The sequence below is a fragment of the Sander vitreus genome, chromosome 24 (genome assembly GCF_031162955.1).
Source record: "Sander vitreus isolate 19-12246 chromosome 24, sanVit1, whole genome shotgun sequence".
In the NCBI taxonomy this organism is placed as follows: Eukaryota; Metazoa; Chordata; class Actinopteri; order Perciformes; family Percidae; genus Sander; species Sander vitreus.
Genome location: NC_135878.1, coordinates 11,872,364 through 11,895,846, shown reverse-complemented (window position 1 = coordinate 11,895,846; position 23,483 = coordinate 11,872,364). Strand labels below are relative to the sequence as shown.

At 43.1% G+C, this 23,483-nt stretch overlaps 1 protein-coding gene across 1 annotated transcript in view; it reads left to right on the top strand.

Annotated features, from left to right (window-relative positions):
• The window catches only part of slc19a2 (solute carrier family 19 member 2), a 74,780-nt gene that overhangs the window by 21,069 nt on the left and 30,228 nt on the right, over window positions 1-23,483 (top strand). The window contains exons 2-4 of the mRNA XM_078243483.1: window positions 8,846-9,406; window positions 9,540-9,786; window positions 14,628-14,820. Coding sequence (XP_078099609.1) covers window positions 8,846-9,406; window positions 9,540-9,786; window positions 14,628-14,820 — 1,001 coding nt within the window. The remainder of the gene's footprint in view (window positions 1-8,845; window positions 9,407-9,539; window positions 9,787-14,627; window positions 14,821-23,483) is intronic.

The following is a 23,483-nucleotide window of genomic DNA, read 5'->3' as shown; positions in this document are numbered from 1 at the left end:
GTACGGAATAAGAAAAATAAAGAAAATGGCCGAACAGAATAACAATAGTTGGAGTGCTGCTGAATCAGCATTCCCACTAATTAACCATTTTATCAATAGTAGTGCTGACGCACAGTAGCAACCAGCAGCATTTCTTTGTTTTAGGTCTGAATAAAAATGTATACAGTAACACAAAAAATCTTAGTGGATCTTCACTTCTGCTATGGCTACTTAATCATTTTAAATAAAAGTCTTGAAGTTACTAAGTGAATAAAAAGTTAGCAGCATTAGATAATCTGCTTTAGTGCAATTGATTTAGCAGCGCCATCTCCTTTGAACATTTGTAAACAACAATACAAAAAGGAATGTGCATAATATTATATTTAGTTTTAATCCCACTTCCAGATCCTGAGTCTTCTTCACCCCACCCATTCCCCACTGAAAGCTCTTAACCTCCCAGTTTAAGAGCTGCAGGTTGTAGTGCAAGAAACACAACTGCTCTGCATGTTCTCCTGTGAGCCTGCTCCTCTTCTTGTCATAGATAATCCCAATCTCACTGAATATTCTCTCGCTGGGAACAGAGGAGGGCAGTGGACAGAGGAATTTTCTTGCAAGTGGTGCAAGAAAGTATAGGCGGGATGCATTCTGTTTCCACCATTCTAGTGGCAGACCAGTCTGTCTGTCAATCAGTGGCTCTGGGAGGTACTGATCAGCTGTTCAGACCAAGAAGACCAGAGGGACCGGGTTGTTCTTCCTCTTCCTCCTCCTGGTGGTGGCTGTTTTGCACTGTTCAGACACGATGGCGTGCTCTTCTTTCACCCATTCTTTGGCCTTGCTCAGTGTCTCCACTGCAAAGATTTGACCCTTATCCAGCAGCATCGCCAGCACCAAACATTTGGTCTCCTCCATCTTTGAAAATCTCCTCTCCAAGCTTTGAAACATGGTTTCCCTGAGTGTTTTGATACCCCTCGTAGTGGGACCCTCTGCCTGAAGCACCATCTTCAGCACAGCAATGCTGGGAATGACGCAGGAGATGGATGCCTCTGTCTTAATCATCTCAAAAGTGACTTCCTCAATGGGGCCCAGTGTCTCGGTCAAATTTGAGACGGGGGCCCACTGGTCTGCAGTTGGGGTTGTAATCTTTCCATGTTCTCCTGCATAGATGTTCAGAGCACGCTTCTGCTCCAGCATCCTCTGCAACAGGTGTAACGTGGAGTTCCAACGGGTGGGAACAGCCTGAATTATGCTGTGCTGGGGGAGGTCAAGTTCTTCTTGAATGTCTCTCAGACGCTGTTTTGCGAGCACAGAGTGGCTGAAGTATGTAGCACATCTTTAACTTGGCGATAATGTCCCCCACTGCTCTCTGACTGCTGATGCCCTCGTTTATCACAAGCTGTAATGTGTGTGCACTGCAGCTGAGATCTGGTATTTCTGCCAATCTGAGGAATCTGAATCATATTAGCACCACTGTCTCAGAGCACAAACACAACTCTGTTGTGGGTGATGTCCCAATGTTTCAGCATGCTAAGGAGCATCTTGCTGATGTATTCCCCAGTGTGGGAGCCAGACATGGCCTTAACATTTAGTACCACTTGTTTTCTTTCCCATTCACTATTGATGAAATGGCATGTTAGACTTATCAATGACTCTGTCTCCCCAGACCAACAGTCTGTCGTGAACGACAAATGATGGCCAGCATTTTCTGAGGTGAGCAGTGTTTTGATTTTCATCTCCACACCTTTCATTATGTTTTCCAGCATGTCTGTGCGGTAGTATTTTTCAGTCTTGAGGCTATACCGGGGTTCCAGTGTTGCAATCAAACGCCGAAAGCCAACATCCAAGACCACTGTAAATGGCTGGTTGTCTGTAGCAATCATTTCAAGTATTTGTTTATAATTTTTTTTTACCTCTGGTCAGAATTCTGCCATTTTCTTTGCGAATCGAACATTTGTGCTACAGTAGGCTGACTGAGATTGGCGGAAGCAGCAGCAGCAGCAGCCGCTGCATCTTTTTCTTTTACTGCCTCTTTGTAATCCTGGAGGTGGTTTTGCCTTCAGGTGATTCCACAAGTTTGTAGTATTTTTACTTCTACCTTTCTCAGCCCCCATGCTTACCAACTTGCTGCATATATTACATTTGGCCTTTCCTTGTGTTGGCTGGGTGAAGCGCTGCCATAAGGGGTAGTTTTCTTTTCAGCCATCAGACTTCATGACTAAAACAGGGGGAAAATACAAGGTTAAGTTAGTATTTTTGTATAGTATCTTTATCTTCAAGTCATTTTATAGATACCTCTCCGGGAACCATCACCTTATCATGGTGGAGAGATTTCTGTGTCCCTATGAACCTGAGGGCTGTGTTGTCTGGAGCTTTGTGCTCCTGGTAGGGTCTCCCAAGGCAAAGTGGTCTCAGGTGAGGGGCCAGACAAAGAATGGTTCAAAAATCCTATGAAAAATCGAGGAAGGGATGAAGTGACCCTGCCCGGAGGAAGCCCGGGGCCCCCATCTGGAGCCAGTCCCACATGGAGGGCTCGTCAGCGAGCGTCTGGTGGCTGGGTTTGCCACGGAGCCCGGTCGGGCACAGCCCAAAAACGCTACGTGGCATACATCTCTCTATCCCATGGGCCCACCACCTGTGGGAGGAACCGCTGGGGTCGGGTGCGCTGCCACACGGGTGGCAGTGAAGGTCAGGGGCCTCGACGGACCAGACTCGGGCAGCAGACGCTGGCTCTGGGGACGTGGAATGTCACCTCTCTGTGGGGGAAGGAGCCGGAACTTGTGCGGGAGGTGGAGCGCTACCGGTTAGATCTGGTGAGGCTTACCTCTACGCACAGTCTCGGTTCTGGAACCATACTCCTGGATAGGGGTTGGACTCTTTTCTTCTCCAGAGTTGCCCAGGGTGTGAGGCGCCGGGCGGGTGTGGGGATACTCACAAGCCCCCGTCTGAGCGCCGCTACGTTGGAGTTTAACCCGGTGGACGAGAGGGTGGAGAAGGACTTTCGATCGGCACCAAGGTGCTTCTGGAAAACCGTTCGCCACCTCAGGAGGGGGAAGCGGGGAACCATCCAAGCTGTGTACAGTAAGGATGGGACACTGTTGACCTCAACTGAGGAGATAATAGGGCAGTGGAAGGAGCACTTTGAGGAACTCCTAAATCCAACTAATACGCCCTCTATGGTAGAGGCAGAGCTGGAGGATGATGGGGGATTGTCGTCAATTTCCCTGGTGGAAGTTGCTGAGGTAGTTAAACAACTCCACAGTGGCAAAGCCCCAGGGATTGATGAGATCCATCCAGAAATGCTTAAAGCTCTAAGGAGTGGCAGACCGGGGTGGTGGTTACCCTTTTTAAAAAGGGGGACCAGAGGGTGTGTGCCAATTACAGGGGTATCACACTTCTCAGCCTCCCCGGTAAGGTCTATTCCAAGGTGCTGGAAAGGAGGGTTCGGTCGATAGTCGAACCTCAGGTTGAAGAGGAACAATGCGGACCAGATCTTTACTCTCGCAAGGATCCTGGAGGGAGCCTGGGAGTATGCCCAACATGTGTTTTGTGGATCTGGAGAAGGCGTATGACCGGGTGCCCCGGGAGATACTGTGGGAGATGCTGCAGGAGTACGGGGTGAGGGGGTCCCTTCTCAGGGCCATCCAATCTCTGTACGACCAAAGTGAGAGCTGTGTCCGGGTTCTCGGCAGTAAGTCGGACTCATTTCAGGTGAGAGTTGGCCTCCGCCAGGGCTGCGCTTTGTCACCAATCCTGTTTGTAGTATTTATGGATAGGATATCGAGGCGTAGTCGGGGTGGAGAGGGGTTGCAGTTCGGTGGGCTGGGGATCTTATCGCTGCTTTTTGCAGATGATGTGGTCCTGATGGCATCATCGGCCTGTGACCTTCAGCACTCACTGGATTGGTTCGCAGCCGAGTGTGAAGCGGCTGGGATGAGGATCAGCACCTCTAAATCGGAGGCCATGGTTCTCAGCAGGAAACCGATGGAGTGCCTTCTCCAGGTAGGGAATGAGTCCTTACCCCAAGTAAGCATTGGTCGGAGAATCGGCACAGCGGGTGCGGTATTACATTCATTCATTTATTGCACCGTTGTGACGAAAAGAGAGCTGAGCCAGAAGGCAAAGCTCTCAATCTACCGGTCAGTTTTTGTTCCTACCCTCACCTATGGTCATGAAGGCTGGGTCATGACCGAAAGAACAAGATCCAGGGTACAAGGGTTAAATGGCCGAAATGGGTTTCCTCAGGAGGGTAGCTGGCGTCTCCCTTAGAGATAGGGTGAGAAACTCAGTCATCCGTGAGGAGCTCGGAGTAGAGCCGCTGCTCCTTCGCGTCGAAAGGAGTCAGTTGAGGTGGTTCAGGCATCTGGTAAGGATGCCCCTGGGCGCCTCCCTAGGGAGGTGTTCCAGGCACGTCCAGCTGGGAGGAGGCCTCTGGGAAGACCCAGGACTACGTGGAGGGATTATATCTCCAACCTGGCCTGGGAACGCCTCGGGATCCCCCAGTCGGAGCTGGTTAATGTGGCTCAGGAAAGGGAAGTTTGGGGTCCCCTGCTGGAGCTGCTACCCCCGCGACCCGATACCGGATAAGCGGACGAAGATGGATGGATGGATGGATTTTATAGATAGGTATAGATATAAAAAAAAATTTTTTATAAATCGGCTAATAATTCAGTGCATTTTAAGTGATACAAGACTAAAAACGTTTCTATCACCTTACCAAAAACTGTCCTGAAACATGTATTTTTGGTTTGTTGACAGACAAAGCCAAATGGACAAAACCTAATAATCGCAAAAGGGGGGAAAACAACTTTAGGCCATTTGGTCAAAATTAAATGATTTAATAATAATGTAATAACTATAACTTATAACAATAACGTATTTCACTAGTAAATTGCTGTTGAACGACAAAAACAACCACCATGGCAAAAGGGTATTTTACAACAACTTTGAATGTGTTGTTCTTCAGACAAGTAGACAACGGCAGCTGCACACTGCTTAACATACTGCTGTTGGATCCTCTACAGTGAAATAAATCACTTTACACTGTTTAGCTGTCAGCATTTTAAAATTACACTCGTCAGCAGCTAACGGTAGGCTAACGTTAGCTGCTGACGAGTGTAATGTTAACTAGCGTCGCATGCAGCGATGTTTCTGTTATTCTAACATCCGTTTTTGGAGCATCAGAGAGCAACGCAGGCATATCAGTGGCGCCCAAATGAGGCACAGAAATCCGCGTTGCTGTTCGGTCCAGTAGATACGGGTCTTTAAGGAACCTGTGCCATATTAGCACCGGGTCTACTCTGTACCAACCCTAGCAACGACGCTAGCAAAGCAAAGCCAGTCCTTCACTAGCCTATGGTGCGGTGGTCTCTTTTATCTTCAACTTCTTTCTCTGCATTGAGTTGACAACCCTCTCAAATATAAGACACACAAACAGAACAAATAATAAAAGTCTCAGATCCACTGTCTGGTGCAAAATTCTAGCTTAATTATTGTGACATGACAGCATGACATGGCAGCTATCAATATCCAAAGTAGCCGAACGTCATGTCGCCTATTCATGTTTTTTCTCGAAGTTGGCAGTAACGTGTTACGTTTTTCATTAAATATATAGGACTTATAAGAATTTAATCCTTACCGTTTTCTCCGAGGAACAGCTCCTTCCTTAGGCACTGGATGAGGTCTGCTCACTCTGCTGGTAATTGACTCTAGGGGCAGCGTGCGTCGAACACATGTTCCACAACAACAACACCAGGCTGCCCGCAAATGCGCCTGCCTATTAATCGGCTTGATATTGGCCGATGCCGATTATGTAAAAAATGCCAAAAAATCGGCCGACCTCTACAGAGCGGTTGCCAATGAGAGGGCAGACTCGCGAACGTGCCTCCAATATATTTTGCCGTGCATACTCGCATGCTATACGTGCAAATTAAAAGATCGTGATTTTCCTATAGCCTACTTTGTGATACGTCTTTGTATGACTACAGGGATGCTAACAGCTAGCTTGGCAAAATGTTGTCCAGGCAGTTGGTATACCTGGTAAGTTTTAGTATTTTTTGTTTTAGTAGTAGTAGTTGTTTTAGTAGTAGTAGTAGCATTGTAGTAACGTTAGCATTGTAGCAATGACAACTAGCTTGTTGCTAGTAATATGTTATTCAAACTAAACGGTGTGACAGGAGTAGTTGTGTTAGGCCAGATATAAACTGATAGAAAACGCATATCAACACCAACAACTACTTGTCTGCAAAACATGTACACCGTCGGCATCATGTTGTGGTGACACAACTCTGCTTGGAATCCAGTTGCAGTTGAAAAACGCTGCCTCTGGAAACCCAGCTTTAGCATAGCGGCTGTGTGAGAGAAAAGCGACAGGAAAAAGAGATGGCAATGACGATGTAGAGTAAGTTAACAGTAAACACCAAGTTTCTTAAGACACAGTGGCTTCATCTGATACTGGTCGCTAAAGTGAAGGATGTTACAACCTGGAGACTGCAGTGCACACAGAGTGTCACGTACAAAGCACACCTTTTTGTTTACTTAAATCGCACAATTTTAGTGAAATTGCGATCAGAATAATCATACAGCCCTATCTTGATTGCATCATCAGGCCGTGACCTTCAGCACTCACTGGATCGGTTCGCAGCCGAGTGTGAAGCGGCTGGGATGAGGATCAACACCTCTAAATCTGAGGCCATGGTTCTCAGCAGGAAACCGATGGAGTGCCTACTCCAGGTAGGGAATGAGTCCTTACCCCAAGTGAAGGAGTTCAAGTACCTTGGGGTCTTTTTCGCGAGTGAGGGGACAATGGAGCGGGAGATTGGCCGGAGAATCGGCGCAGTATGTGCGGAATTACATTCAATTTATCACACCGTTGTGACGAAAAGAGAGCTGAGCCAGAAGGCAAAGCTCTCGATCTACTGGTCAATTTTAGTTCCTACCCTCACCTATGGTCATGAAGGCTGGGTCATGACCGAAAGAACAAGATCCAGGGTACAAGCGGCCAAAATGGGTTTCCTCAGGAGGGTGGCTGGTGTCTCCCTTAGAGATAGGGTGAGAAGCTCAGTTATCCGTGAGGAGCTCGGAGTAGAGCCGCTACTCCTTTTGCGTCGAAAGGAGCCAGTTGAGGTGGTTTGGTCATCTGGTAAGGATGCCCCCTGGGCGCCTCCCTAGGGAGGTGTTCCAGGCACGTCCAGCTGGGAGGAGGCCTCTGGGAAGACCCAGGACTAGGTGGAGGGATTATATCTCCAACCTGGCCTGGGAACGCCTCGGGATCCCCCAGTCGGAGCTGGTTAATGTGGCTCGGGAAAGGGAAGTTTGGGGTCCCTTGCTGGAGCTGCTGCCCCCGCGACCCGACCGCGGATAAGCGGACGAAGATGGATAGATGGATGGATATATATAAACATAAATATTTATGGTGCCAAATCATAACAAAAGTTATCTCAACCAGAATCATTGAGTGCAGCCACAATCTATGACAAGTCAACTGGCAGCACTATTGTCAGTGTTCAGTTGTCTTAGTGTGATTTTTAGTAGTGAAAAGTACAGTATCACTGTATAAGTTACCTAATTCAATTCACAAAACTCTTGAAGCCTTAGATGGGTTAATACAGTCTTTTTATTTACACAAGAGAACTGAGACATGTCTCTGCAGAGAAGGATCTGAACCTTACTCAAAACTCTTCGGTTTTATACCAAGGCATTACCTCATTCTGATCCCTCACCAAGAACCAAAAACACCTAATAACACATCCTAATATGTTCAGTTATTTCTATCACGCCATATCTATTCCCATTACCAATCTCATTCCTGCATGTTGTGTGGCGCCACCACTCATCAAACAATTTTTTTGCATTCACTGCCCTGTCACTATTTGCCACTGCAGATTTTCTTTTATTGCTCATCCTAGATGACAAACCAAGATAAACATTTCTTCCTTGCCTCCACCTCCTTGATCAGAACCTTAATCTCACAGTTGATGAAGTTTTTTTGTCTGCAGCGGGATTACCTGTTGTGATTGGACGAAGAATGATGTCAGGGACACACGTATAGTCATTTGCACAGTAATTTATGGGAGGAGACAAGGCGGGGTCAGTGGCTCGTTCACGTGCGCTCAATTACCCAATTGCCCAATTACCTTTCCTGCTATATTAACAATTTTGAAAAGCATGTTTTTGTCTTTCATGTTCAGGTTGCCATACCAAGCTGTTATATTAAACTTTAAAATGCTTTCTAACAGGCCCCTGTATGCCATCTTTAGTATGTGTTGACGAACACTAAAGCTCCTCAGTTTTCTGATTATAAACAGTCACTGGTTAGCTCTCTTAAAAATACTTTTACATAAAAACCTAAAGTGTGATCAACACAATGCTTTATTTCTGTGCAGTTCTGTATAACAGAACTGTTATATGCCTCAATCTAAAGTACTTACTTCTTTCTTTGTGTAAAAAGCATTGTGTCGAATTGATCGGTGTAATCAGTACAGATGTGTCTCCTTCAGCCATATCCCTACTTCCTTTTAAAAGCATAAAAACAAACAATCTGTAGTTTATCAGGGTATTACAAAATGCTTTAGCATATTTTCACGACTGGTCTACATAATATGATAATAACGTAGCTTTAGGAGGTACACTCCCATACAGAAGGCTAGATATCAAATTTGATAAGAACAGTTGATTTCTCAGGCCAGTAAATGGCTTCAGTGTCTTTGCAGAGCCATGCACCCTCCTGGCAGGCCGAGGTGTCTTGTAATTTACAGTCTGGAATCAGTTAGACAGGCCTACAGTACAACGAAACAAACCTGTCTACAACTACTAACGTAAATTTAATGGAATTGAAATCTTACTACTGTTATTTTTTATCTGTTATCTGCAGGTCGTCAATGAAATCTATCCCATTTGGACGTATTCCTACCTGGTGTTGCTGTTTCCCATCTTCCTAGCCACTGACTACCTCTGTTATAAGCCTGTATTGGTCCTGCAGGCCATAAGCTTAGTAGTTACCTATGTTATGTTGCTAAAGACACAGGGCATGCTGACCATGCAGCTCCTGGAGTGTTTCTTTGGGCTGGCCACGGCCTCGGAGGTGGCCTACTACTCCTACATCTACAGCGTCGTGGAGCCGGCACACTACCAGAGAGTGACGGGTTACTGCCGCAGTATCGCTCTGTTTGGATCAGCTGCAGGATCTCTGATTGGTCAGCTCGTGCTCTCTGTGGCCAAAGTTCAGCTGGTCCACCTCGTCATCATCACTCTGACGTCAGCCGCTGTGGCCTGTGTTGCTTCCTGGTTTCTACCAATGCCCAAGAGGAGCTTGTTCTTCCACAAGAGTCCAGGAGCAGCAGAGGAGAGGCCACACAGCAGCAGCACAACACTGTTGGAAAAGGCTGTGGATTCAGAGAGTGAGTTGCCTCTAAACAGCCAGGATGTCTCCACAGTGAGTGACAATCTTTTTTTTTTTTCTGGTCACAGCAGGGTCATGATAGGGAATCACCTGTTAAAATGTGAATAACTATTTGTGACACACTTAGTCACTTGGCCATGTTTGACCTCTCCCATTCTCCATGCAGATGTCCAGGTCCTTTAAGACAGGAAGCCATAACAGTGGTCTTGTGGAGGTGTTACGGATACTGTTTGATGACTTCCTGCAGTGCTACAGGTATCAGCCCCTGCTTGCCTGGTCGCTGTGGTGGGCACTGGCCACGTGCGGCTACTTCCAGGTCATCAACTATGCTCAAGCATTATGGGAGAACGTTCGTCCATCCCAGGACTATGAAATCTACAATGGCTATGTAGAGACACTGTCCACAGTGCTAGGTGAGCGTGCCAAAAAGGGTTGCCACTTCATCTAATTTAAAAACTGTCTGTTGCCATTGTTTTTAGATGTAGACAATTTTTTTCGAATTTGTTAAAGGAGAATTCCGGCCAATTTTGACATTAATCTTGATCGCTATAAATATGCGTGTACTTTCGATTGAAAAAAAAACCCGACTTGAATCGGTGCAGGCAACACAGAGAAGCTGCAGCTACATGTATGAGCTTCCACTCAGCTAAAACGGCAGCTGTCAGGGCAAGTTTTAAACATGTTTTTAGCCTTTTAATATGTTCAAAATGTCATTACAAGTGCCTACCCATGTGCAGTGATTCCTTCCGAGGGAACGCAGCGAGTCTAGCTGCAGTAGATGTGACAGAAAGGCATACAAGTTGGGTTAATCCATACCTCTGTTGATTTCCTGTAGTCGATTGTCGAACTCATACAATCCAATATTCCAAAACATATTTTTTCCACAAAAAAACGATTTGCCGTGTTTATGTCCATACTAATGAGAGCAAGGCTGTAACCTGACACCCCAGCTCAGCCAGCAGCAGCAGTTCAAAAGTTCAAGAGCTATTGAGCATGCGCATAGGTAACTATAGCAACGGTGGAGACTCACAGACACAGTCACCTGAGAGAGAGACAGAGCTTGGAGTTAGATCAGGAGGAATATGAGAAATGGTTCGAGTTTGTGCCAAATTGCGGCAACCAAATGAAGAGAGATTTGCGCTTGAGCTTTCACCGTCTACAAAATCTCCCTGTTGCTGAGGGCCACAACTGGGAGATTTTACAGTTGTGGCTGGTTGCACTTCAGCTTGATGTGAAAACTCCCTTGCGAACTTTACGTGAAAGAGATTACCATGTTTGCAGTCAACAAAAGCACAAACAGAATATGTAGGCTACTGTTATATTATAAAACCACTAGGGCTATCAGCGTTAACATGTTAGTCGCGATGCGATTAAGGGCCGATGGGATGCAATTAATTTTTTTTAATCGCATGCCGGTATTTATTAATTTATTTTACACTTCACTCGGCCTACCCTCACCTATGGTCATGAAGGCTGGGTCATGACCGAAAGAACAAGATCCAGGGTACAAGCGGCCGAAATTGGTTTCCTCAGGAGGGTAGCTGGCGTCTCCCTTAGAGATAGGGTGAGAAGCTCAGTTATCCGTGAGGAGCTCGGAGTAGAGCCGCTGCTCCTTTGCGTCGAAAGGAGCCAGTTGAGGTGGTTCGGGCATCTGGTAAGGATGCCCCCTGGGCGCCTCCCTAGGGAGGTGTTCCAGGCACGTCCAGCTGGGAGGAGGCCTCGGGGAGACCCAGGACTAGGTGGAGGGATTATATCTGTAACCTGGCCTGGGAACGCCTCGGGATCCCCCAGTCAGAGCTGGTTAATGTGGCCCGGGAAAGGGAAGTCTGGGGTCCCCTGCTGGAGCTGCTACCCCCGTGACCCGACCCTGGATAAGCGGATGAAGATGGATGGATGGATGGATGGACTTCACTCGGCTTCACGTCGTGCCTAACAGGCTACTATTTTGACCCTTTGCAGCACCGTTACTTATCATCAAGCTGCCACTTCCTCGTAACACATCCTGCTGTTGCAGGCTGCAGGCATGATGGAAAAAGACCGCAGCAATGAAATCCTGAATGGCGCTTTTTATTTTCCAAAACTCCCGGACGGCTCGTAGACAAGTCGAAAGCCATATGCACATTGTGTAAAGCTCAATTAAAATATCACCGAAGCCCGTCAAGCTTGAGCTACCACCTACGGAGCTAAGCATAGAAGTACAGTTAACGTGATGCTACTTGCCGACCTGTGGATGAAACCAAATCCCAAAAAATTACTACAGCTCTTGCGAAATGGATGGCAACTAACTGCAGACCTGTCAGCATCGTAGAGGACTCGGGTCTTAAAGACGTACTACGGTTGACCTGTCTCGTTGCCGTCGAGGGGGACAGTAGTTTTCACAGATACACTGTGCCTGTACGACACAGAGAAAGCAGCCACAGTGGAACAGCTGCAAAGTGCTGCAAACACTGTCTCATTAACCGGTGATCACTGGACATCAGTGAGTAATCAACATTATTTAGGAGTTACCAAACACTATATTGACTCTAGTAAGGATAGGGATTTTTTTGTTTTTTAGTTAGGTACTTGGAGGAATTGTGCAATAATGACAGATTCACACATTTTTCTTTTGTTTACAGTATTACAAATCTTAAAAAGTAGAAATAAAAAAGAAATAAAAAAAGTTCATAAAGTAACTTTCTTTGCATTCATTGCATTCATTCATTTCTTTGATTCCCAATCAAGATACACTGGTAAAAATTGCTTTCGATTGTTAATAAGTACTTAAAAACTGTTCTGAAATGCAAAATAATAGAATTTTTTCATGCGATTCATGTGATAAAATATGCGATTAATCACGATTAACTATAGAACTTCAGCGATTAATCGCGATAAAAAATAATCGTTTGACAGCCCTAAAAGCCGGTTTAATTATTTCAATATAGTATATAACTGTACAATTTACTTATTCTTACAATTTATTTATTCAACTTTACTTGTACAATATACATATTCTTACTTTTTCCTAATATAACTGTGTAATTTAACTTTATTTATTCAGAGGAGGGTCACAGAGCAGCATCCTCTCTTTTGCAGGAACGCCCTGATCACATTCACTCAGTTGCACACATTCACACCTGGAAGCTGCCCAGCACAACCACAGTCTGATCTGCTGGCTACTGGAGCGGTTGGGGTTAAGGGCCTTGCTCAAGGGCACTTCAGTGATATTAATGAGGGAGGGACAAGCGCTGCTCTTTCACGTTCCCACTTTGCCCATGTGTAATTGCTTTGCAATATATTATAGAACTGTAGAATCAGAATCAGATTTATTGGCCAAGTATACGTACATACACAAGGAATTTGACTTTGGTAGGTGTTAACTCTCTATGCATTCAACAAATAGACACGTATTAGTAACATACTGTACAATAGAGACAACAGTGTATGTATGTGTGTATATATATATATATATATATATATATATATATATATATATATATATATATATAGGCACATATTAAAATAATACAAATATATAAATAAGACATAATATCAAGACAAGTACACATAGTGTGGGATGTAAAGTGCAAAAAATAATAGTGAAAATTAGTGTGCAAGATGCATATTTTTACAATTTACTTTTTCAACTTTACTTGTACAATATACTTATTCTTACGTTTTCGTAATAGAACTGTGCAATTGTTTTTTTTTTTTTTTCCTAGTAATGACAATACGAAGTAATACTAGAAATCACAGTATTAGACTCAGAAAATGTCCTCTGCCTCTTTGAATCCTGTGTAACTTCCAGTGGCCAAGGCGCTCTCCTCTCAGAACCCACTCTAGAATCACCCAGTAGGCCACAAGTCTGCATTGACTGGGGGGGGGGGGAGCTTTGGTTATTTCACTAACAAAATGTTGCATCTATTTACAACAAAAAGCAAATGTACCTAAGCAAGGACAGAGTCACGAAAGCCTGTACTCACTCATTAGACAACTGGCCATCTGGTCCGTCCGGTTGAGGTTGCTTCTTCCAATTTGCTTTCGGGACAAAAAAAACACTTCCAGAACATCCTTGTAAATCAGATGGGGAAACCTCTCTGTATGGGCGAAACAGTGTCCGTTATCTGGGGACCCATCCAGACCATCATACAGCCTGTATGAGATCCCATTCCTTACAGCACAGGCGTTCTTCCTCGGTGGTCATTGCGATATAGTTTCCACAGCACCACCATGTCCCCGCACGTCGTGGCCTTGAAGCAGCAGCCTCTGCCTGCTCCTCTGATTGTGCCCTTCTCTCGACAAGATCTTGTGCCAATAACTCTTCGTCTGGTTTAAAAAGATAACCCCGACCATCAAACTCCAAAAACTCGGTGTGTTCCACATTGCATTGGGATGAACTATCCATCTGAGTTGATATTCTAAAAACACTGACGCTATCTCGTTATTATCCCAAAGCTCCGTCTCTCTCTCTCAGCTCTCCACCGTTGCTATAGTTACCCATGCGCATGCTCAATAGCTCTTGGAACTTTTGAACTGCTGCTGCTGGCTGAGCTGGGGTGTCAGGTTACAGCCTTGCTCTCATTAGTATGGACATAAACACGGCAAATCGTTTTTTTGTGGAAAAAATACGTTTTGGAATATTGGATTGTATGAGTTCGACAATCGACTAGTGTGGACTTCACCAGAAAACAGGAAATCAACAGAGGTATGGATTAACCCAACTTTTATGCCTTTCTGTCACATCTACTGCAGCCAGACTTGCTGTGTTCCCTCGGAAGGAATCACTGCACATGGGTAGGCACTTGTAATGACATTTCGAACATGTTAAAAGGCTAAAAACACGTTTTAAAACTTGCCCTGACAGCTGCCATTTTAGCTGAGTGGAAGCTCATACACGTAGCTGCAGCTTCTCCGTGTTGCCTGCACCGATTCAGGTCGGGTTTTTTTCAATCGAAAGTACATGCATATTTATAGCGATCAAGATTAACGTCAGAATTGGCCGGAATTCTCGTTTTAATATGCTATGTTGCATGGCATTAACTGAAACACGTTGAATATGAATGTCGGCTGACATTAATTACTAGCTAACTTTTAGTTTACTCATTGAGTTAAAAATATGTAAAACTGGAAAATGCTTTAAGATAAAGTTACACTCCCTGTAATTGTTAACCCTAGGTTTCAGACTGGCCAACAGGACTTGGATACAGATGTCACTAAAGTGAAGTATTAATGAACTCAATTTCTAATGGTCTTTCTTTGTTCTGTTGGCCCACAGGGGCTCTGGCAGCTCTGCTGGTGGGCTACCTGCCTGTATGCTGGGCTCTGTGGGGTGAGCTGGCTCTTTGTGCCCTCTCCCTGCTGATGGCTGTGTGTGTGTTTGTCATGGACACAATAAGGAACATCTGGCTATGTTACAGCTCATTCGTCCTCTTCAGAGCCACATACATGTTGCTCATTACTGTGGCTACGTAAGTACAAAGAGGCAGCCTACGTTTTTGTTCTTGCTCACTCATTAGATTAATGTAAGACTGATATTATTCAAATGCTGAAATTACTATTCGAATGTGACTTTTTTTATAAATATGTTGGTTACGTTAGCTAATCTCCCTCGCCTTGGCCTACCCGCATGTGATACTCATGTCACGTCTTATGTTAATAAGTTAGTGGGAGTGAGAAACACAAGGCATTGTGAGGTTTGAGCTAACGTTACGTACCGAGTTACGTTAGTACAATATCATGGAGCTAACGTTAGTACAGGGGGGAGTTACAGGCTGCGGCTGGAAATCGGAAGAAGGATGGGAAATAGTTTTAACATGAGCTAAAGTGCTTATGTTAACATTAGTTGGCGCATTCTTGTTTCCTAACTGCGTCATGAGTTATAGTAACGTTAGCTTAGCTGGGAGCTTCATGGAGAAAGCTAAAGTTAATGTTAGCTGCCCTACAGTTGTCAGCGTTAGCTTCGACTTCATATATTACCTTCAAATAGCTGTAATCTCAATAACGTGACAATCTGCAAGAAACAGGTTGCTTATAAATCACTAAAATAGTAGTGACCGCACCGTTGGCTTAGTTATGAATTATTTTAGCATCGTAGCTAACACTATTGTTACTTAGTTTATGACAAATCGTTGTAGCATTGTGCTATCCGAGCACCGTTAGCATGTACAACAGAGCCTCTTCACTACACTTGTTAAATAATGTTTCATTACAGAGTTCTCTGTTGATTAGTGTTTGTCGCTGCTTGCTAGTGGTGGAAAATTAATGTAAACAAAGTTGCGTACAATGCGCCATTACGTACATCCCCTTCAAGACCATTCTAAAATTAACTATTATTCAAATATAAAAAAATAAATAAATTTGAATGGTATTATAGAGGAAGATTGGCAGCTCTAATATATATATATATATATATATATATATATATATATATATATATATATATATATATATATATAATTTCAGAACCAGACATACATGGAAGAATAAGCATGTGTTGAATGTGTTGCAATAAATAAGGACAAAAAATAGAGACATTTGGTTTGTTCTTTTACACTGTACCTTCATTACTGTATCATGTCATCATTTAACCTTAGCTCAGAGTCAAGCCTGCATGGCTTTCTGTTCAAACTGCTGTCAGCTTCTTAGCAACTCTTACAGCTTACATCAGAAATGTAATAATGTTGACTATACACAAGGACTGAACACTGACTATGCTATAATGATGGCTAATTGAGCTAAGTAAAATGACCTACCTCTGTGCTTTATACTGTGTAAACACCCTGTGTTTTAGGAGTTGACTGTACGAAATTGTATAAGCCTGAAACATGGAGAGCAGAGCTACTCTCAATTAGGGCTGGGCAATAAATGATATGATACCTTATATCGATATATTTTCAAATGAGATATGGGATAAGACAATACCATTTATATTGATATGGTTTAATGTTGCGTTATATGACCCATTTCTTCTGTAAAGCCGTGCCTGTCTTTGCATCTCTTCTCTCACTCTCTGCGTAGCCCCGCCCCCACTCACTAACAAACAGGCACTCCTGCAGCAGCCCTGGGTCCACACTGCTGACATTTGTCTACAGTTGTATTTGTGATTAGCACAGCTGTATATTTTGTTAAGCATGAGAGGAAAACCTGTATTTGTACCAGTGTTTCCGCTGGTAACTTTCTGTTGTAGCGGCCACGGCGAAAAAAACATGGAAGAACAGTAGTTAGTGGATGTAACTAACAGTTCTATGAGTAATAGTAGTAATAGTGTGTGAGATGGCGCCTGCTGGACCCGGGAAAGAGATGTGACCCATGGCTAGATTACCATAGTTCATAAAAATGCAGCACAGTGACAATATAGACATTACATACACGAGACGTTTGTAACGCCACTGACCTGCCAAATGCGCATTCAACCCGCACTGGACCCATTCATAATAAGTCAGCCGTCACTCTGTGTAGAAAATTCAGTCTTCAGACACTTCACTGATAAACCAGAGGACTGTACAGTAACAATTGCTTCATGGTCAAAGAAAGTTTTTGTATCATACATTTCAGTCCATCGCACACTCTTGTCTATGAGCTCTCGCTCTCTCACTCTCTCTCTCTCTCTCTCTCTCACTCTCTCTCTCTCTCTCTCTCTCTCTCTCTCTCTCCCCCTCTTTTAATTAGTCTGCTATTGTTGTAGAAAACAACTGAAGGAGCATTCTCAGAGATAGGGCTTTTTATTTAACATATGGTATTTATTTTAAATAATTTTTCATTTACATGTGTTGCAGCTGTATATTTTCTTTTTTGTGATTAACATTTTTTTCTTTTTTAACAACGTACAACTAAACATACAACTCGCAACATGAACAAATCCCCCCTCCCCCCTTCGTCATCACCACCCACCCAGACAAAAATCAAGAAAAGATGACCCCGTAACTACAATATTCAAGACCATTCAACAAAATAGTAACAAAATAGACAATAAACCATAAACCAAATAAACATATGTATAAATGACAACACCATAAACCCATCATACACGTCTCTCCCCAGCACAAAGCTTCGTAGGAGCCCTCCAGAAAGCTCAGGTACTTTCCCCATTTTGTGGTATAGACATCCAGTCTGGCAAACCGTTTATATGACATTTTTTTAGATGCCGCCACCCTAGCCATCTCACAAGCCCACTGGATTGCCCTTCATTCTTCCATCCTCTTAAAATAATCTGTCTTGCTATCATTAAACTAGTCTGGACCAAGGTTCTTATGTGCTTATCTACTGATTGATTGATTTTATTTGACCACTTAAATATGAAACAGTACTCTGTGTCATACATTAAAATACATACATAGTCAGGGATGACGCAATAAACCCCTAAGACTTATTTCCATTGTGGTCCCTATAAGGGCAGGGGGAGAGGACAAGTGGCAGTAGGTCACACATCAGTCATTCATCATACATTAAACAAATTCATCCATGTTATACAAAAAACAACAATACAAATAGATAATGACTATGATTGGCACCCAAGCCATACTTTCAAACCTTGTTTAAAACTGCCTGTGCTTCTGACTGTCTTGAGTGTACCAGGTAACCGGTTCCAAAGCGTAGTTCCAGCATAAAGAAAAGACTGTTGACCCAGATTAGTCTTAGCTCTGGGGGGTACAAAATCTGTTGAGCTACCCCTAGTGGAGTACCTGTGAACTTCATTTACTCTATTAAAATAATTTCTAAAGTATTTGGGAACATCTCCATAAACAATTTTATGTACCATACCCAGCTGCAACTGAGATACTCGATCCTCAACTTTCAACCATCCCACCCTTTCAAAGTGAAGATTACAGATGAGTTATTATGGAGAGGTCTAAAATAAGCCTTATTAATTTATTTTGAGACATCTGAAGCCTATGTTTCAGGTTCCCTGTGACACCATTGTACCATGAACCACACGCATAATCAAAATAAGGCTGAATTAAAGCTCCTGCCAGAATTGGCTTTGTTTTTTCATCCAAAAATCTTGATATTCTGGCCATAAAGCAGACTGGCCATAAAGCAGATCTGATTTACTTTGGTGTTTACCTTTTGAGCCTGACTTACTCCAGATAAGTGGCAATCTAAGGCTACGTTTAGACGGAAACGATCTGAAAAGAAAACGCAAAACGTTGCCCTTTTATTCCGTGTTTAGAAGAGCGTTTTGGAGGGGAAATCTGTGTGCATATGGTGACGCAAAAGTGTGTGAAATTCGATGTAGTATGCACGCCAGGCGGCTAGGTGGCACTGCCACACAACACCACCAAGTCTGCACACCTGCGTAGAACCGTCATTCTACTTCTCTCCCTAGTAGCGCGAAACCAAAACATGTTGAAGTGAACAAAAAAAGCTGACAATTTTGTCTGGACAGACGAGGAGGTGGAGTTGCATGTTTGTCTGATGACCAACACAGTCGACCGTGGTAAGCCACAGCACAGCACCCACAGGAGCACTACCAATATCCTGAGCCTCGCAGCCCGTCAGGAGGGGGTCTCTCTCTTTCTCTTCATCCGCAACGTTGTAGCCTACTCTGGCAGCTGGCTCAAATTAATAGCCTACATATGGTCATCGAATTATAACAACCTTATCCACATTGTCGAAATCATTTAAAAATATTGAGCCATTACATTGAAAATCTTTTAGATAACAGGAGCCTATCATTTCTGTAGCCTACTCCTTAACAACAGACTACCTGAACACCTTTTTCTCGTCTCTCTACACACCTCTGTCCTCAGACTTTTGCGTTTTTACCCTTTAGATGGGAACGCGACGGTGGAGCGTTTTTAAGATTTCCACTCTGGAGGGTGGTTTCACTTTTTTGCGTTTTAAGCCCCAAAAACACCGTTGCCGTATAAACGAAAGGCACATCTGATAAAATATTTTGTCGTTTTCACCTGCGAGCGTCATCGTGTAAACAGGGCCTAACATACATTCTAGGTAACTGATTGATTCCTTGGCAGTAATCACAATATCTCCAGCTAGGACCTTAAAACATGAGGCTTTCTTTAACTTTATCTTCCTTCCAAACAATATAGTTTTCCCTAAATGAAGTGATAATCTGTTAGCCATCCACATGCTAACAAGTTCTGCACAAGGTGTGCTTTCAATCACATTTCTATCCTTGTGAGAAACCACCAGCGTAGAATCATCTGCATATAAAAAAAGACTGCATGAACAAGCAGACTTTAGGTAATTTATATATAGCAGAAAGAAAAGTGGACCCAAAACGCTCCCTTGAGGTACCCCACAGTTCATTTCTTTTGGTTGAGACATTTTCCCCCCAATGTCCACTACTTGCGTTCTATTCTCCAGATAGGAGCCCACCCATTTCAGTGCTAGTTCACTAAAACCCATGGCTTTCAATTTATACATTAAAACACAATGGTCGACTGTATCAAAAGCTTTTTGTAGGTCTAACATGACCATGCCACAGAAGTTTCCGTCCTTCTTTTTTATATAGTCAGTTAGAAACAGTAAACAGGAATCCATAGAGTGTGATTTACGAAAGCCAGACTGGAGCTCATAAAGTAGGTTTTATGATTTTAAGTAATTATCAATCTGTTCAAAAATGATCTTTTCAATTATCTTTGACAGACAACCAAGAATTGAGACAGGTCTATAATTACCAGGGTCTAGTTTACTCCCTTTCTTACATAGTGGAATCACTCTGGCAATCTTGAGATCATTGGGAAAGTATCCTTGTTCTATCGACCTGTTTACAATATGAGTAATGCTCGGAGTAATGATGTCAGCGGCATGTCTCACGAATCTAGATGGAATAGAATCTAATCCTGTGGCTTTAGAGCAATCAAGCCTTTTCAGCTTCTCAAGAACAAGTGCCTCTGACACCTTTTCAAAAAAGAAGCTTCCCGCCTGGACACCTAACTGAGAGTAAAAGTCATGCACATGACTTACACCATATTGACCAGTCTGGCCAGGTAACTTTTCCACAAGCTTCCTGGCAACAGATGAGAAATACTTATTAAAGCTATCTGCCACTATCTCCTTCTCTGATGTAATATTGTTCTGATGTAAGATCTAGAGTGATGTTAGTGTTTTTTGTTTTCAGCCTTTTACTGTAACCAAGTTGCTTAAGGGATTTACATAACTTTTTGTATTCTGTATTTCTGTATTCAGCAGTATTTTCATTAAAATACAGTATGCCTTTTTAGTATTGACCACTAATCTATTAACTGCATTTCTTGCCTTTTTATAATCAGCCCAACTCTGCTCATCCTTGCTTTCTCTGAATTTACCATACTTCCTATTTCTTATCCTAATTGCCTCAAGGAGGTCATCATTTACCCAGGGTTCTGTTCTCTGATTTATTCTAATTTCTTTACATGGGGCTACTTTATCTACAGCTTCTAAAAACATACTTTTAAATGAGCACCATGCTCTGTCCACATCAATACATTGCAAAACCGTAGACCAGTTAATTTTATTTAAACAGCCATTCAATGCTTCTTTGCTATACTTTTTCAGTGACCGGGTTTTTATTGAAGTATGACAGTTAAGCACTGCTTGCTTGATCTTTCTACTACAGAAAATAATAGAATGGTCACCCATATTTTATAACCCTGCTTTCTGTTATCCTAGATTTGTCTGACACTAGGACAAGGTCAATCGTGGTTTGGGTGGTAGGACACACACGTGTAGGTTAATTAATCAGCTGATGTAAACTATAGAAGCTACAGAAATTCATCCATGCTTTATACCCAGAAACTTCACTTTTCTGAAAATCAGTGTTAAAATCCCCCAACATGTTAACTTCAGATTTAACCAAGTCCATGCAATTTGAGCAAACATCCTCTAAACGTTTGTAAAATTGTGTTAGATCAGGCGGTCTGTAACATGCGCAAATTAGTATGGGCATACTCTTCGGTAGCAAAATATCTAACCAAACCGCTTCAACCTGCTCACTATTTAAGTCTGTTCTATGATTTAAAACCAATGTCCGCTCTTACATATATGCACACCCCTCCACCTTTGCGGTTTTGATCTCTCCTAATTATCAAATAGTTCTCCAATTCAATTTCAGCATCCGTGATGGAGTCATCCATGTCTTGGTGAAACAAAATATTCCCACCTTTCTGCTTTTGCTGAGGTGTCGTATCTCTGTGATTTTTGGGAGAAGGCTCCTGATGCTTCTATCCCGCTTAGGATTGACCCATCTCCCAGAACAAATAGTCTTGGGCTGAATGGAACCTGGGTCCCTGCAATCCAACATAGGTTATCATGTATCCCAGTCCAAAATTCCAGCACCTTATCATAGGACCATAGGACATGAAGTAATTGGCCGTCCTCTCTCTTACATTTCCAACAATTTGGTGTGTCTTTCAGACCAATTCTAAACAATCTGGAGGGAGTCCAATAGAAGCGATGTATAATCTTGAACTGAATGAGGCGCACCCTCACATGGCATGACATAGTTTTAATATTCCTATAGATTCTGTTCCACCTCTTATCATCCAGTGTAATACTCAAATCCCTTTCCCATGTCTTTTTGAGGGCTGTCCAGGCTCCATCCTCCAGGTTCTGCATAAGCATAGAATAATACCCAGAAGCCTCATGACCTTTTCCATATTTTAACAACACCTTATCTAAACATTTTGGTGCCTTTGGAGCTGAAGAACTGGATCCAAAAATCCCCACTAACTGATGGCAAAGTTGCAAATATCTAAAAAAGACCTAGGCATTCCAAATTGCTGTACCACATCCTCAAACAATTTTAATATGCCCCGGAGATACAGATCCCCCAGTGTGACGATTCCCTTTTCCAACCAGTCTCTCCAAAAAAGGGGAGATCTACCAATACATAACTTTGGATATCGCCAAACACTTGGTGAAGTATTTAGATATGGATCCAGTTCAAACAGCCGGGCGACTTTGGTCCAAACGACATTTAAGTGAGAGATTATCAGATGTGTTTTTGCCTCACCATACACTTTAACAGACAGGCATTGTAAGGGCGATAATGGGCAAGAACAAATTGCTCAATTTACTCTAATACCAGGGTGGGGCTCTCTCAGGAGGAAGTGACCAGTGGGCCAGATGGCTTAAGTTAAAAGCATAGTAATAATACAACATATTTGGTATTTTGGGTCTACCAAAGATTTTCAAAGGATCTAAATTCACTTTAATTAGGTCTTTTAACTAAGATACCCAGATAAACATTACCTTGCTTTGGCCACTGAAATGCACCCGATTGGAAAGCTGTTACAGGTCACTGGGCTGTTAAAGGTAACGTTTCTGACTTAGACCAATTTACCCTATAACCTGAAATTTTTGAGAGAGTCAATGATCCCGAGTAGACAGGGTATTAATATGCTAGGTTCGGACACAAAAAGTAATATATCATCCGCATAAAGCATAAGTTTGTGCACTACACCTCCTACCATAACACCTGGGAAGTTAAGTCTCCCCCCTATGGCTGCTGCCAAAGGTTCTATGCTTAAACAAAATGGCAAAGGAGAAAGAGGTGAGCCTTGTCTTGTTCCCCTTCCAAGAGCAAAATATTCAGAAATGAACCCGTTAGTTTGCACCGCGGCCTCTGGTTGCTTATACAGCACCTTAATCCACTTTATAAAAATGCTGCCAAACCCATACATTTCCAACATTTTTAACATATAGCCCCATTCAACCATATCAAACGCATTTCGGCATTGAGATAAATAGCAGCTATAGGGGATTGTCTATCAGCTACAGACCATGCAATATTAATGAGATGCCTGATATTATCTAACGAGCTACACCCACGAATAAACCCCACCTGATCAGGATGAATTAGAGAAGTAATAACCTTATTTAATCTATTTGCCCACATTTTTGAAATAATCTTAACGTCTAACTGCATTAGGGAAATTGGACGGTAATTCTTACAGTTTCTTGGGTCTTTAACCTTTTTTAGGAAGCAAAGTTAAGCCTGCCTAAAACTTGGTGGCAGTGTTCCTTCTCCAGTTCCTCTCTATATAGCTCTAAGAGAAGTGGAGCCAGTTCAGTTGCAAAACTCTTAAAAAATTCTGCTGTGAAGCCATCATGCCCTGGAGCCTTAACCGCAGTCAGGGCCCCTATTACCTCTTTAATTTTCTCTATAGTCAAATCTGCATCAAGGAGT